Source organism: Dunckerocampus dactyliophorus, chromosome 2, assembly GCF_027744805.1.
Source record: "Dunckerocampus dactyliophorus isolate RoL2022-P2 chromosome 2, RoL_Ddac_1.1, whole genome shotgun sequence".
NCBI lineage: Eukaryota > Metazoa > Chordata > Actinopteri > Syngnathiformes > Syngnathidae > Dunckerocampus > Dunckerocampus dactyliophorus.
In genome coordinates, this window is record NC_072820.1 from 48,984,955 (window position 1) to 48,999,508 (window position 14,554).

General features: G+C 39.0%; 1 protein-coding gene across 7 annotated transcripts in view; it reads right to left on the reverse strand.

Annotated features, from left to right (window-relative positions):
• Nucleotides 1-3,004: 3,004 nt before the first annotated feature.
• Nucleotides 3,005-14,554, reverse strand: part of slc6a9 (solute carrier family 6 member 9) — an 80,816-nt gene continuing 69,266 nt past the window's right edge. For 3 of the 7 annotated variants that reach the window (XM_054763750.1, XM_054763732.1, XM_054763759.1), the window contains exons 8-13: nucleotides 12,477-12,714; nucleotides 11,866-12,000; nucleotides 11,686-11,785; nucleotides 11,298-11,398; nucleotides 10,463-10,633; nucleotides 3,005-8,963 (exon numbers count right to left, since the gene is read on the reverse strand). In XM_054763750.1, coding sequence (XP_054619725.1) covers nucleotides 8,721-8,963; nucleotides 10,463-10,633; nucleotides 11,298-11,398; nucleotides 11,686-11,785; nucleotides 11,866-12,000; nucleotides 12,477-12,714 — 988 coding nt within the window. In that variant the 3' untranslated portion in view covers nucleotides 3,005-8,720. The remainder of the gene's footprint in view (nucleotides 8,964-10,462; nucleotides 10,634-11,297; nucleotides 11,399-11,685; nucleotides 11,786-11,865; nucleotides 12,001-12,476; nucleotides 12,715-14,554) is intronic. The other 4 variants (XR_008567171.1, XR_008567166.1, XR_008567169.1 and 1 more) reach the window with 4 other exon arrangements.

The following is a 14,554-nucleotide window of genomic DNA, read 5'->3' on the forward strand; positions in this document are numbered from 1 at the left end:
AAAGAGCTCTGCTCGTGTACGAGTCTTTTCATGGTCTTGCGCCAAAGTACGTCTCTGACATGTTAGCGCCACGTGAAGCATCTCGAGCTCCGAGAAGATCCGGGAGTGGTCTCCTACGGATGCCCAGAGTCGGGACTAAATGCAGTGAGGCTGCGTTTCAGTTTCATGCTGCCAAAATCTGGAACAGTCTTCCAGAAGATGTGTGACAATCCTCAACTTCGGCAATTTTCAAATCTAGGCTGAGAACTCTTCTAGTCAACTGAAACTATTTGATCTTTTCGTCCTTTTTTGTTTGTTTGATGGAATGATTGATGGAATTTTATGTATTATGTTTAGAGTGATTTTATGCTTTTAGGAAATGGTTTTATGAAGTGATTTGACCCTTCTTTTCTTGTGCATGAACTGCGCTCTACAAATAAACGAGCCTATTTTCTCATTCTCATTCTATTCTCATAAAACTGTGGCTTTTTTCTTGTTAGAATACAACTTTTTTTCTCTTCATATTTTGACTTTATTCTTGCAAAATGACAGCTTTTTTTTCTTTCCATTTTTGTTGTTTTTTTGTTGTTTTATTCCAACTTTTTCACTCTTGTGTTTGTTTTTCCACAATATTAAAATTATTTTTTTTCCTGTACTATTTCAACTTATTTTTCCTCATAATATTACAACGTTATTCCCATAAAATTCAGACTTTCATTTATATTACAATTTACAATTTTATTGAGCTAATATTTTTACTTTGTTCTTGAAAATTGAAATTTTTTTTCATTTTTTATTAACTTTTTTTTTTTTTTTTTTTTTTACATTTTCTTGTTAAATTACGGGCGGCACGGTGGCCTAGTGGTTAGCACGTTGGCCACACAGTCAGGAGACCTGAAGACCTGGGTTCACATCTCCATTGGGCATGCATGGTTGCTTGTCTGCATGTGACCTGTGATTGGCTGGCCACCAGTCCAGGGTGTGCCCCGCCTGCTGGGATAGGCCCCAGCATACCCCGGCACCCTAGTGAGGATAAGCGGCATAGAAGATGGATGTTAAGTTATGTTTTGATAATAATAATAATTAAAACCAAGACAAACCCTGCATTAGTGTGAATGCTCGGTTGGGATTAAACAAAAGCGTCTCGGTTTGTGGCACTTTATCTTTTACGCAGCCAACAAAACGCTTGATTAACGACGGCCCGGCGTCAGGATAAAAGATTGCACGCGGCACTAATTCATCTCCGGCGACACGAGTAACAATAACACTCCAACATGAATAAAAGCGTGAGTTTACTGAGTCATGCTACCATACACTTGTGGTACCGTGTGCAGTGGTTGCAAAGGTTCTGCAAAGCAGCAGCGAGGCTGGCTTCCCACAATTGGAGCCACTTTGAACCTAAACGCTGCCATCATCTCAGAGGCTGCAAAATTGCTTTCTGTCAAAAAATGTGAGTCCAGTGTGGGAGACGTCCTTCAGCCTGCGCATTCACACACAGTACGCTGCCTCTCCACTGCAGCATAGTGAGTCCCAGCAGCACTGGACCACCACCACTTTTTTACCCTTTATCCTGACCACTCTTCACATTCTACAACAAATGTGCCGCAGGGAGAACTTTACATCACTGAGACACACGACTGAATTGCTCTAAAATTGTTATAAATGATCAAGTTTGATGGTAATTAACAGAGTGGCGTCCATTCATGCGTCTTACGCTGGTGGCAACATGATGGATGGCCAAGGGGGTGACTTCGAAGAGGACGATAGCTGCTGCTGCGGTGCCCCCTTGTGGCGGAGCTATGAGCATGCAAGCACCGAAAGGCCCCACGATTGTTTCAATCCCAAATGAGGGGACACGTGAATAAAAAGGAAAAACAATTAGCGCCCCACGGACAGAGCGTGAAGTTGTGTGAAGATTTCATTTATGTGGGGGTCCACTCCCCCCTTGGCGCACCTGTCACGCTGAAAATGAGGCTTTATCGGTGGTTGTATGCATTTTTGTACTTGGGCTACTGCTTTATCATGACTTCCTCAATAGTAATAATAATAATAAATAATAATTACAACTTATTACAACTACAATATTGCCGCTTTTTTCTCTTAATATATTCACTTTTTAGTTTTTTAAGATTTTTTAATTATATATATATATATATTTAATTTTCTTTAATGTTTCAACTTTATGCTATTGAAATAATTTTTTTTCCTAATAATACAATTAATAAAAATAAATATAATAATAAATAATAATTACAAGTTTAATTACAAGTAAAAAAAAATGCAAATGTTTTTCTTCATGGAATACGACTTTTTTCTCTTAAGATTTTCACTTTCTTGTTGTTTTTTTTTTTTTTTACATAGTATTTCAACGTAATGTTCCTCATAATGCTACAAATGGGTTTTCGTAAAATTGCGACTTGTTCTTAATAATAATAATAATAATAATAATAATAATAATAATAATAATAATAATAACAAGTTTGTCTCCATGAAAATGTTTCCTTTTTTTCTTGGTAGAAAACTTTTTTTCCTCTTAATAGTTTCACTTTTTTGCCTTGTACTATTTTGTTAAATTATATATTTTTATTTCAATATTTCAGCGTGATGGTACTAAAATGACATTATTTTTCCTCATAATAATAATAATAATTATTATTATTATAATTATTATTATTATTTTATTATTATTATTACTGTTATTATTATTATTATTATAAGTTTGTCTTTATTACAATTTTGCCTTTTTTCTTGGTAGAATATAACTTTTTTCTCTTAATATTTTCACTTTTTTAAAAAAACTTTTTTGTTAAATTATATATTTTTTATTTGAATATTAAAACTGGATGCTACTGGAACGGCGTTATTGAAAAAAAAAAAGAAAAACAACAACAACTGCAGGCTGCAAATGACTTGAACACCCCTGATGTCCAGGCGACACGGCACACACGAGTGTTCCAGTTTGCTGCGTCGGCGTACATTTCGTAGCATCTAATGGGGGCTTTTATGGGAATGAAGACAAGGCTGCTGATCTTTAAAATAGATTTTATTTACCAATGTAATTCAACAGTTTTACAATATACAGCTGACAGGACTAAGACATCTCAACGTATTTTGGCCCTAAGACTGAAGAAGAAGAAGAAGAAGAAGAACTGACACAGTTAGAGATGATAGAAGGTACCAGAAGAACTGTGCTCTTTTCACCTGTGCTTTTTCTCTCCCATGCTAACATTTCTTTCAGCAGAACCACTGGAAAATAGATTTTTTTCTAAACACGGCGACGTGCAAGCGTGTTTGAAGCACATTTCCTCCCGTTGCTTGTAAAAAAAAAAAAAAAAAAGTGATATTACGTGGGATTAAGCGGTAAATTCAAGTTCCAAACATGGTAGTCGATTTTTGTACAATATTAGTAACTTCCCGCACCTCGGTGTACATTTGCTTTCCACAATAAAAGATACTGAACCATATTAGAGACCACATGCAGAACATACCACAGACTGTGAGAGAAAAGTCATGAAAAATGGGTCCTGAAATCTGTGGAATCATTCTAATAATATTAATATTGTTATTATTTGGTGTTGGTTTTGCTCAGCGTTGTTTTTTGCTTGTTCAAGGTTTAAGATTAGGGTCACAATTAGTTTGTACATCGTTTGTATAGAGCTTCTCACCTCATGCAACTGTTCAAAAAAAACAAACAAACAAAAGAAAGAACAAGAAAAAGTCTCTGCAGCCCTCACTAAAAACTACGACGGAGTACGAGGGCCACGTCGGACAAAAAAGAAATTGGAGATTTCGAGAATAAAGTCGTAAATTTACGAGGAAAGTTGTAAAGAATTTGATGAAAAAAAAGTGTCATAATTGTCGAGAATAGAGTCGTAAATTGATGACTTTTAAAACAGTTTGACTAAGTTTTGACTTTTTAAAAAAAGTAATGCTTGTAAAAGTCATAAATTTACGACTTTTAGAAAAAGTCGGACTAAGTTCCGATTTTTTTCTCTCGTAAATTTACAACTTTATTCTCGTAGATTTCCGACTTTTTCTCATAAATTTCTGCTTCTTATTATACATTTACAACTTTTTTCCTCGTAAATTTGACTTTATTTTCTTAAATTTGCAAGAAAAAGGTCCTAAATTTACGATATATATATATATTCTTTTCCACTGTGGCCCTAATACGCCGTGGTAAAATGCTGACCATCTTTCTATAGTTCAAGTTCTAATGCAAAGGTCGTAAATTTAGGAGAAAAACGTAATACATTTAAAAAAGAAAAATAAAGCAAATTTACAACTTTTAAAAAAAGTCAGACTAAGTTCTGATTTTTTTTTCTCGTAAATTTACAACTTTATTCTCGTAGATTTTCGACTTTTTCCTCATAAATTTTTGCTTTACAACTTTTTTCCTCGTAAATGTACGATTTTATTCTCGTAGATTTCCACTTTTTTCTCATACATTTCTGCTTTTTTTTAAAAATACATTTACAGCTTTTTTCCCCTCGTAAATTTACGACTTCATTCTCGTAAATTTGCAAGAAAAAGGTCGTAAATGTACGACTTTTTTCCCCCGTGAAATTCACAACTATTTTTCCCGTGAATTTCCGCCTTCATTCTTGAAATCTCCGATTTTTTTCTTTAATTTTTTTCCAATGTGGCCCGAAAACTCCGCTGTAAAAAACTGACCATCCTTCTGTAGTTCAAGTTTTAATCCAAAGCTTTTGTTTGGCAATGCTTGTAGAATATTATCTAACATCTGATGATGAAATATGTCCGTTTCCTTTTTCTCCTCTTTTAGTACAAAAAAATCATTTGAAAAGGCATATACTGCATATACAGTATGTATATATATACTGTATATATAGCATGATCAAAACAAGACTGAAAATTAGAGGTACGTTGACATTAACACTACGTCCGCTCTACATGCAGACGCTAATCCACTAATACACAAAGCACACAAAACACGTGACATCTACGTTACACTAAGAAGGACAAATGAAACGCAAACAAACCTGCCTCCCTAGCAAGAAAAGTAAAGATACACACAGTCAGTACTGGAATATCATTTTTTTACATGACTGTACAAAGGTTGGGAGAGTTGTGGGGGCCAGCAGGGATGGGGGTGGTATCGCTATACCGCTACAGCATGACAACACGGTGGCGTTGCTTGCGACACCTTTCACTCACTATGAGCCACGGGGGACCGAAAAAGGCTTTCTGATTTACAATGCAAACGACTCACGGTGGCTGAGAGAATGCTTGGCAAAAAGCATGGTGTCAGCTCTGTGTATAGAAATACGTATACTAGAACCAGCAGTGGCTGTTGCATCTACATACGTTTCTCATTTGAAGTCAAACCGAGTAAAAAGCCAACAGTATGATGTGGAACGCTGCACACCGCATTGCTGAAATTAATGTGAAAACAGACCAGGGGTGTCCAAAGTGCGGCCCGGGGGCTATTTGCAGCTCGTGGCACATTCTAAAAATAGAATTTAACAAGAAAACCAAACAAAAAACCTTAAAAAATGGAAAAACCCGCAACACAAGACAAAATACTCCGAGAAAAAAAGTTGTAATATAACAAGAAAAAGCAAATAACAAATAATGACAAATAACGTCATTTAGCGTGACGTGGAAATCTACAAAAATATATGGTTAGGAAAAACAAACAAAGCAATGAATGTTAGGAGGAATAAAGTCAAAATATTACGGGAGTAAAGTCATCACTCCAAGAAGAAAAAAAGTTGAAATAGTTGGAAATTTTAAAAAAGGCACATTTTACAAGAATAAAGTCAAAATACTGAGAAAAATGTTACAATTAAAATAAACAAAAAATCTAAAATTAAGTTGTCACTTTTGGAAAATTAGGTTGAGGAAAAAGTTATGATTTTATGGGAATAAAGTCATAATTCCGAGAAAATCCTTTACAAGAGGAACCTTAAAATTTTTGGAAAATTAAAAACAAAAACAGCATATTTTGCAAGAATAAACTTGTAATATTACGAGGATTTTAAAAAAAGCATTTTAGTAGCATGGACTTAGAATTAAATAAAAATATGTTTTTTTTTAAGTTGTAATATTTTGAAGAACGAAAAAAAAGTGATCACTTTTGGAAAATTAGGTTGGGAAAAAAGTCCAAATATTATGGGAATAAAGTCATAATGTTACATGAAGAAAGATTATGCAAATTATTAAAGAAGACAGTTGAAATATTTGAAAAATAAAGAACATTTGGAAAAGTAAAGAGCCAATCCCAAGGTTCATATTCATGTGTTTTTTCAGCTACATCACAAAGATGCACTGCAGTTTTTTCTGTCACCTTTTAATGTTTTACCCTTTGGACACCCCTGCAATAGACCATACGGAATACATGCTGATGAGGGAGGGGCGTGATAGCTAGGACCCCCACTGAATGCGTGCCACAGCTCCAACTCGGCACAGGAGGACGGTGTGTCAGCATAGCCCCATCCTGTGGACGAAAGGTGCAACTGCACGGCATCTCGTGGCAAAGCAGGGCAATTTGTGAGCGCATTACAGTCAATAATTCATTCATTAGCACACGATGCTTACCACTGTTGGAATGCTAATGGATGTTGCACTCATTGACTGCGGCGTTAATTCTTCTACTTTTGTGTGTGCTTCACGTTCATGTTGGTAGAACAGCATTGTACTACTTATGAAGACATAAACTCAGCCCTTCTATGACGATGGACTGGTAAAATGATTTCAAGACTGGAACAGGTCAAATATCCAAATCTGTCCAGAAAGGGTAAACTTGACTATTCAAGATTCAAATTCAAATTTTTATTTTCAGACCCCTTATCTTAACCCTAACCTACTAAACCTAATCCTAACCCTAACCTCTAACCCTAAACTTAACCCTAACCTCTAAACCTAATTCTAACCCTAACCTCTAACCCTAAATTTAATCCTAACCCTAACCTCTAACCCTAACCTAACCTCTAAACCTAATCCTAACCCTAACCTCGAATTCTAAACCTAAAACTAATCCTAACCGTAACCCTAACCTCGAACTCTAAACCTAAACCTAATCCTAACCCTAACCTCTAAACCTAATCCTAACCCTAACCTCTAACCCTAAACATTACCCTAACCCTAACCTCTAAACCTAATCCTAACTCTAACCTTGAACTCTAAACCTAAACCTAACCCTAACCTCTAAACCTAATCCTAACCCTAACCTCTAACCCTAACCTAACCTCTAAACTTAATCCTAACCCTAACCTCGAACTCTAAACCTAAACCTAATCCTAACCTCTAACCCTAACCCTAACCTCGAACTCTAAACCTAAACCTAATCCTAACCCTAACCTCTAAACCTAATCCTAACCCTAACCTCTAACCCTAAATGTAACCCTAACCCTAACCTCTAAACCTAATCCTAACCCTAACCTCTAACCCTAACCTAACCTCTAAACCTAATCCTAACCCTAACCTCTAAACCTAATCCTAACCCTAACCCTAACCTCGAACTCTAAACCTAAACCTAACCCTAATCCTAATCCTAATCCTAACCCTAACCTCTAAACCTAATCCTAACCCAATTCAAATTCAAGTTTTTATTTTGGGAACCCTAGCTTCTAACCCTAACCCTAAACCTGTAACCCTGACCCTAAGCTATATACTTGTAAATACAGTATATTCATACGTTTCACATGGATGATGATGAAGATTTACTGTGCTGCTCCAGAAACAAGCTGCCAAGTCTTTGCCTGAAATACTGAGGCCATCGGGTGTCGGACTGCCCACACTGCAGAAGGTAGAGACCAAAGAGTCCTCCTAAACAAGAGAGGGCGCTGATAAAGAAGAACGGTCGGTCCGTTTTCACTCTACCGAATCATTGCGCGGAATGGAGTCCCCAAACGCTGGTGACTCACCGTCAGCGGTGCGACTGCTAAATAACCCACCATGGGGCCAAAGAAAGTTGAGAGTGCCAGCAATTTGACGAAGCAGGTGAGAAACACCCCCGAAATCAAGAAAGAACCACTGCACTTGAAAGGTGCCACTGCACTTCAAATACACAAGTGATGCGTGTGTGTAGACACAAGGCGATGCAGTAATCCCTCCTTTATCGCGTGCTATTTACTGTAGTTGGTTTTCCCCCGAGTAGGACTCCTTGTTTCTACCTGGAATATTTCCGTAACGAGTGAAACGTGTCTTAAGAACGTCACCTCGTAAATTCATTTTCCAGCGGTACTATTGAGACTCATTGTCACCACGTGGGACAGTAAATGGGCCAAAAGGGGGCCAAAAGGTTCTGCGTCCACCCATCCCAAGCGGGCCCAGTTTCAAGATGTCAGGAGAACAGTGTGTGTGTGTGTGTGTGTGTGTGTGTGTCTGCACAACACAAACAGCGTCACAATCTACCATACCTCTAACTGCATGTGGAGATGAGGAAAAAACTGCATTATTAAATTATGTGCAACAAAATTAACAATCCCACGCACGCACGCAAACATACGCAAATCATTTGGACGGTGACCCCAATTTATTCTTTTTTTTGTGCCTTTTTTTTGTTGTTTTTGTTCCTAGAGATATCACAGCGAGACAGCAGAGGTTAGGATAGATATAATAAGCCCTTACAATATGTAAAGGTCTCCAGCAAAAAGGGATCTCCCCCACAGAGGACTGTGGGAAAGTGGGGTGAGGATGGAGGAGAAGGGAGGAGAAGGGAGGAGAAGGGAGAAGGGCACATGGCGACAGTAGCGGGTGACAGAGCGAGCTGCCATCTATGCGCTCGGGTTTGGGTTGTTGTGTGTGTTGGTGGAGCCGTTGCTTCCCTGGATGGTGAGGCTGATGTCATCCTTCCTCTCCTTCTCCTCCTCCCGCAGCTCCTCTTTCAGCTCGTCCTTCTCCTTGAGGGGACGTGCCTCCACAGTGTCTTCGGTGGCCGCGGGGGCGTAGCGGCCGGTGCGGTGCTCCCGCAGGGCTGGGCCCCACTTGGGATGAGGCTGGCACGCGTGCTTCAAGCGCTGACACACAAAGTGAGACACAGACGTGACACAACGCGACAAGCGTCACAAAGTTCACATTCGGTGCAAGGATCCATATTTGGTAGCCATGGGAAACGCGATTCTTTTCACTGACTCAAGTTCTTATGATTCACTCGCCGAATTGAATCATTTACTCGATTCATTCATCAGAAAGCGCAAGCACAGAAACTCACACATTTGGACATATTTGGAAAGGACTCGCGAGTCAGTGAAACTCGATCCTTCATCAAGCACCCGTGACTCAGTGGAACTCAAGTCTTTGTTGAGCACCCGCGAGTCAGTGAAAGTCGACTCTTTGTCGAGCACTTGTGAATCAGTGAAACTCGAGTCTTTGTTGAGCACCCAGGAGTCAGTGGAACTCGATTCTTTGTCAAGCACCTGTGACTCAGTGGAAGTCAAGTCCTTGTTGAGCACCTGCGAGTCAGTGAAACACGAGTCTTCCATGATCACCGGCGAGTCAGTGAAAGCCGAGTCTTTGTCGAGCACCCGTGAGTCAGTGAAACTCGTGTCTTCGTTGAGCACCTGTTGGTCAGTGAAAGTTGAGTCTTCAACGAGCACCCATGAATCAGTCAACGTCAAGTCTTGTCGAGCACCCATGAGTCTGTGGAACTCAAGTCTTTGTTGAGCACCTGCGAGTCAGTGAAACACGAGTCTTCAGTGATCACCCATGAGTCAGTAAAAGTTGAGTCCTTGTCGACGACCAGTGAATCAGTGTAACTCGAGTCTTCCTTGAGCACCCGCTAGTCAGTGAAACTTGGGTCTTCCTTGAGCACCTGCGAGTCGGTGAAACTCAAGGCTTCGTGAAGCACTCAGACATTAGTGAAATTTGAGTCTTCGTTGAGCACGATAAGTCAGTGAAACACGAGTCTTCCTCGATCACCCATGAGTCAGTGAAAATCGAGTCTTCCTCGAGCGCCTGTGAGTCAGTGAAACTCGAGTCTTCCTTGAGCACCGGTGAGTCAGTGGAACTTAAGTCGTCATCGGGCACCCGCGAGTCAGGGAAACTCGAGTCTTTGTTGAGGCCCATGCATCAGTGAAACTCGAGCCTTCCTCGAGCGCCTGTGAGTGAGTGAAACTCGAGGGTTCCACGAGCGCCCGTGGGTCAATGAAACTCAAGTCTTCCTTGAGCACCCATGAGTCAGTGAAAGTCGAGTCTTTGTCGGGAACCTGTGAATCAGTGAAACCAGAGTCTTCTGCGAGCACACGAGAGTCAGTGAAACTCGAGTCTTCCTCAAACAGCCTCGGGTCAGTGAAATTGAAGTCTTCATCGAGCATACGTGAGTCAGTGAAACGAGTCTTTGTCGAACACCCATGAGTCAGTAAAAATATTTTTTTCAATGTTTTAGCGAAGAATTATTCCCCCCACTGTGTGTTGCTAAGCTAAGTATCGAAGCAGCAAGCAAACCCTTCTTCTTAACTTTGTTCTTATTCATTCTTAACAAAGTGGAATTCAACAGCAAACGGTGACAAGAACCTACCTCTCTGAAAGTGGCCCCTGGGGACCTTGAGATCTTGTAGAGGGCGTAGATGGGTATGCAGATCACCGAGGACAGAGCCATGGCGAAGCCGATGGCCAGGGACCAGCCGGGGTACACGTAGTCATTGTAAGTGATGGGCTTGTACTGGATCACTGTGAAGATCAGGATAAACTGTGGGGACGAGGCAGAACGAGTGAGTGCTGCAGAAAAGTCAAATAAAAGATGAAGATCATTCATTCATGCAGATGATTCATGATGCAGATACACACCCACAGTATATCGCATATTCCAGATACAGCATTTGCAAACCCACAAACCTCAGTCACCTCTCTGTAATCATTTATAAATATGACAGTTTTCACCATGTGCGGCCATTTTTAGAACGGGACCTCTGTAGGCTATCCCCATATGCGAGTGGGATGCATTACTTTTAACTTTGATAGGTGAAATTGTACCTCTTGGTTTCATTCAAAAGCTGCAGAGTTATGAACGTGAACAGTCAGCTTCACAGGCCCTGGAGAGCAGACTTTTAGTCTATGATGGAATGACTGAGAGGGGAAAAATGCCTGAAATCTAAGCAGTAATCCACAACAATGCGTTTCGTGGTCGGCCTAGGAGCTTAGTGGACTAATAATACATGTGGTTGGGAAATTCTACTGATAGAGGCTGCCCGTGTCCATTTCCCAGTCAGAAAGATTTGAGGTTGGAATTGGAAACAAAGCCCGCGGAGGCCGGCAGATTAGCTCGGGAAATGTAGGTCAGATTCCTAAAATGTGTTAGCGGTATTCAAACGTTGTTTTTTTTTTTTTTCCTTTTTTTGCGAGTGTTAACTTACAGAGATAATAACGGGGGAGATGAACCTCCAGCACACTTTGAAGAAGAGCGGAGGAGGGAAACCCAGCATCATCTCAACGTCTTTGAAATAGTTTCGGTGACCTGAAGGAGAGATGTTTGTATGATTAGAAACAAAACAACAGCTTTGGTTTGCGTTGTTGCTGTGGCAAGGACGCCAACGAGAGATATTCTTGTATTTAACAGAAGGGACTTGATCTTGATGTTCCCGGAGAATGGCCGACCATTCACAAAGATAACAAAACTAGGCCACCGACACAAAATAAATCCTGAATTGAAAGCCAGTTTTTGAACAACGGTTCACTGCCGTCCGACAAGAACAATGAACACTCGGAGAACACTCCACTCGGATACGCTCACCCCGTCCTTACCGTAAATATACATGATGCAGACACACATGATGCAGGAAATGATGACCAGAGAGAAACTAGCAGCGTAATTGTCCATCAGCAGCAACCAGTAGATTCCTGCCTGCGGGCAGAAACAGACATCGGGTCGAAATAAAGCTCAAAGAATACTTCGGACTAGAAATGCATGCCTCGCGGGCTTACCTGGGTTGTTAGCGGCACTCCCAGGAGGAATCCAACAACAGCCACACACAGTGTAACTACAGTCTTGTTTCTGATAATCCAGTCAGTGCCAATCTCATCGACAATGGCCGTCACCAGCGTCTCCAGTAAGCAGAACTAAAGGAGGAACAAACCAGAGTTATTTCCGTCTCAAGTCTATTTCCTTGTATGTGTTTATATTTAAAGGCTTACTTCCATTTATTTATTTTTCCCACACATGAGACATATACACTTATGGAAGTTCGGGAGCAGCTGGTACCCCTCGTTTATCGCAGTTAAATGGTTCCAGACCCGACCGTGATAAATGAATTCCCGCAAGGATGGATTCCTTATTTATAAATGGAATAGTTTCGTAGTTAGAGCCTAGAACCCCTGTTCACGACCTTCTAAATATGTTTAACATTACTAGAACCCTCTAGACATGAAATAACACGCCAATAATCACATTACTGACACCTAGTTAGCCATGTTTATGCCTGAAAATGCTTAATTCAGACAAGAAATATGTGACATTTTCTTAATTGTGCATATTGTTGATTAATAATAGGCTATATTCAACCACAAAACAGCATTTATGAATATATATTTCTCACCTGAGTCCCCAGTCCGAGAAGGATGAGCATGAAGAAGAAGAGCAGCGACCAGAGTGGGGAAATGGGCAGCAGAGTGAGTGCTTCTGGGTAAGCCACAAAGGCCAGTCCCGGGCCGTGGTCGGCGACCTCCGATACCGGCACGTTCAGATGGTGTGCCATGAAGCCCAGGATGGAGAAAATGACAAAGCCAGCGTAGACACTGGTTGCACAGTTGGTGATGCTGATGATGATGCTGTCTCTGGACAGCAGAAAAACAGATTGAAAGGGAATCAAATCATGGCTAGATTGCAAGATCATAACATACATCTTCTGAAATAAAATAAAATAAAATAAAATAAAATAAAATAGTTTCATTTTTAATGAATTAAATTATTTTATGTAAATTGGTAATGGGCGAAAATGATGAAATTTTCCATGAAAAAAATTGAATAATTTTTGAAAACATTTAACTAAATGTAATTTTTTTTAGTAATTTCATTAAAAAAATAAAAAATAAATTATTTTGTGTAACTTGGTAAATGGCGTGTAATAATAAATGTTGGCAATAAAAAAAAATGATTTAATTTAATTTAATTTAATTTATTTTAATTTAATTTTCATAGTAATTTCATTTTTGAAAAATGAATTTACTTGGTGTAAATTGGTAAATGGCCCATAATGATGTATGTTGTAGATGAAAAAATACAATAATTGTTTAATTTAATTTAATTTAATTATTTTGTGTCAATGCCCTATAATGATGAATGTTGTCAATGAAAAAAATGTAATATTTCTTCTAAAAATGTAATTAAATTTAATGTAGTTTAATTTTCATTAGGATAAACAGCATAAAAAATGTATGAATGGAATTTAATTTCCGTAGTAATTTCATATAAAAAAAATTTAATTATTTTCTGTAAATTGGTAAATGGCTTATAATGATGAACGTTGGCAATTAAAAAAATAATAATTACATTTCTTAATTTATTTTATTATGTTTTTATTTAATTTTATGAAATTCTTTTGTGTAAATTGGTAAATGGCCTATAATGATGAACGTTGGCAGTTAAAAAAATAATAATTACATTTATTAATTACTTTTATTATGTTTTATTATGTTTTTATTTAATTGTATTATGTTTGAAAAATGAAATTCTTTTGTGTAAATTGGTAAATGGACCATAATGATGAATGTTAGCAATGAAAAATAAGGAATAAAATGTTTACATTTTTAAAAATGAATCTCACCATTACAGCCTTTTAGAGATTGCCCTATAATTTTGCATTAAATTGATAAATATAAGATTAAATTCAGCACATTATTCTGCAGGGTCAATACAGGAAAAAACGCTTCTGTAAAAATGAAAAATGGAAATGTACTTGGCATCATTAATAGGAACTGAAAGTAAAAGTGAAAGGGAACGGGAAAGCCTCTTCAGCACCAAACCAAAATGTGTGCATGCCTTTATGGACCTTGCTTTGTTGACTGGGAACAGGGATGCCAAATGGTTGGAAAAACCAAGCTGGAAGCATTGCATTGCACAAAATTGCTTTGTATGATGTATGATGAAGATTCCGAGGGAATAAAGTGGCCTGGACTGCTGTGAAACCAGTTTACTTGTTTGTAAGCAATAAATGATGCCTGAGATGCTCGGCCTGGCTTCCACCTTGTGGACCAATTCATGTGTACCAATCTGTGAGGCTGCAGGACAGCAGAGCCAAAGTCGACTGGGTCGCTGCCTCACAACACGATTTGATAAAGCTACAGTCCAGCTGTGTGCAGCGGTTTAGCCAGCCCCAACTCTCTGATGCCCTCGCTCTGTCAGCAAGTGTGGATGAGCTCAGGAGAGTTAATCATGTCCTTTTGTTTCCTTATCTCCTCCACTCTCACTTTCTACCTCATTCATGCTTGCTGCCTCGCTGAGCAAACAGCAGTCGAAAAAGCCGCACATCTCACTTTCTCTGTCCTAAACATTATTTGTGCTTCCGCCTTCAGTTAGTCCCGTCCTGTCTCACGGCACCGTCCTGTCACCTTTTTTTTTGTTTTTTTTAAATCCATTACATGAATCACTGTCATGTGCTTCGTGTCAAATCCATAA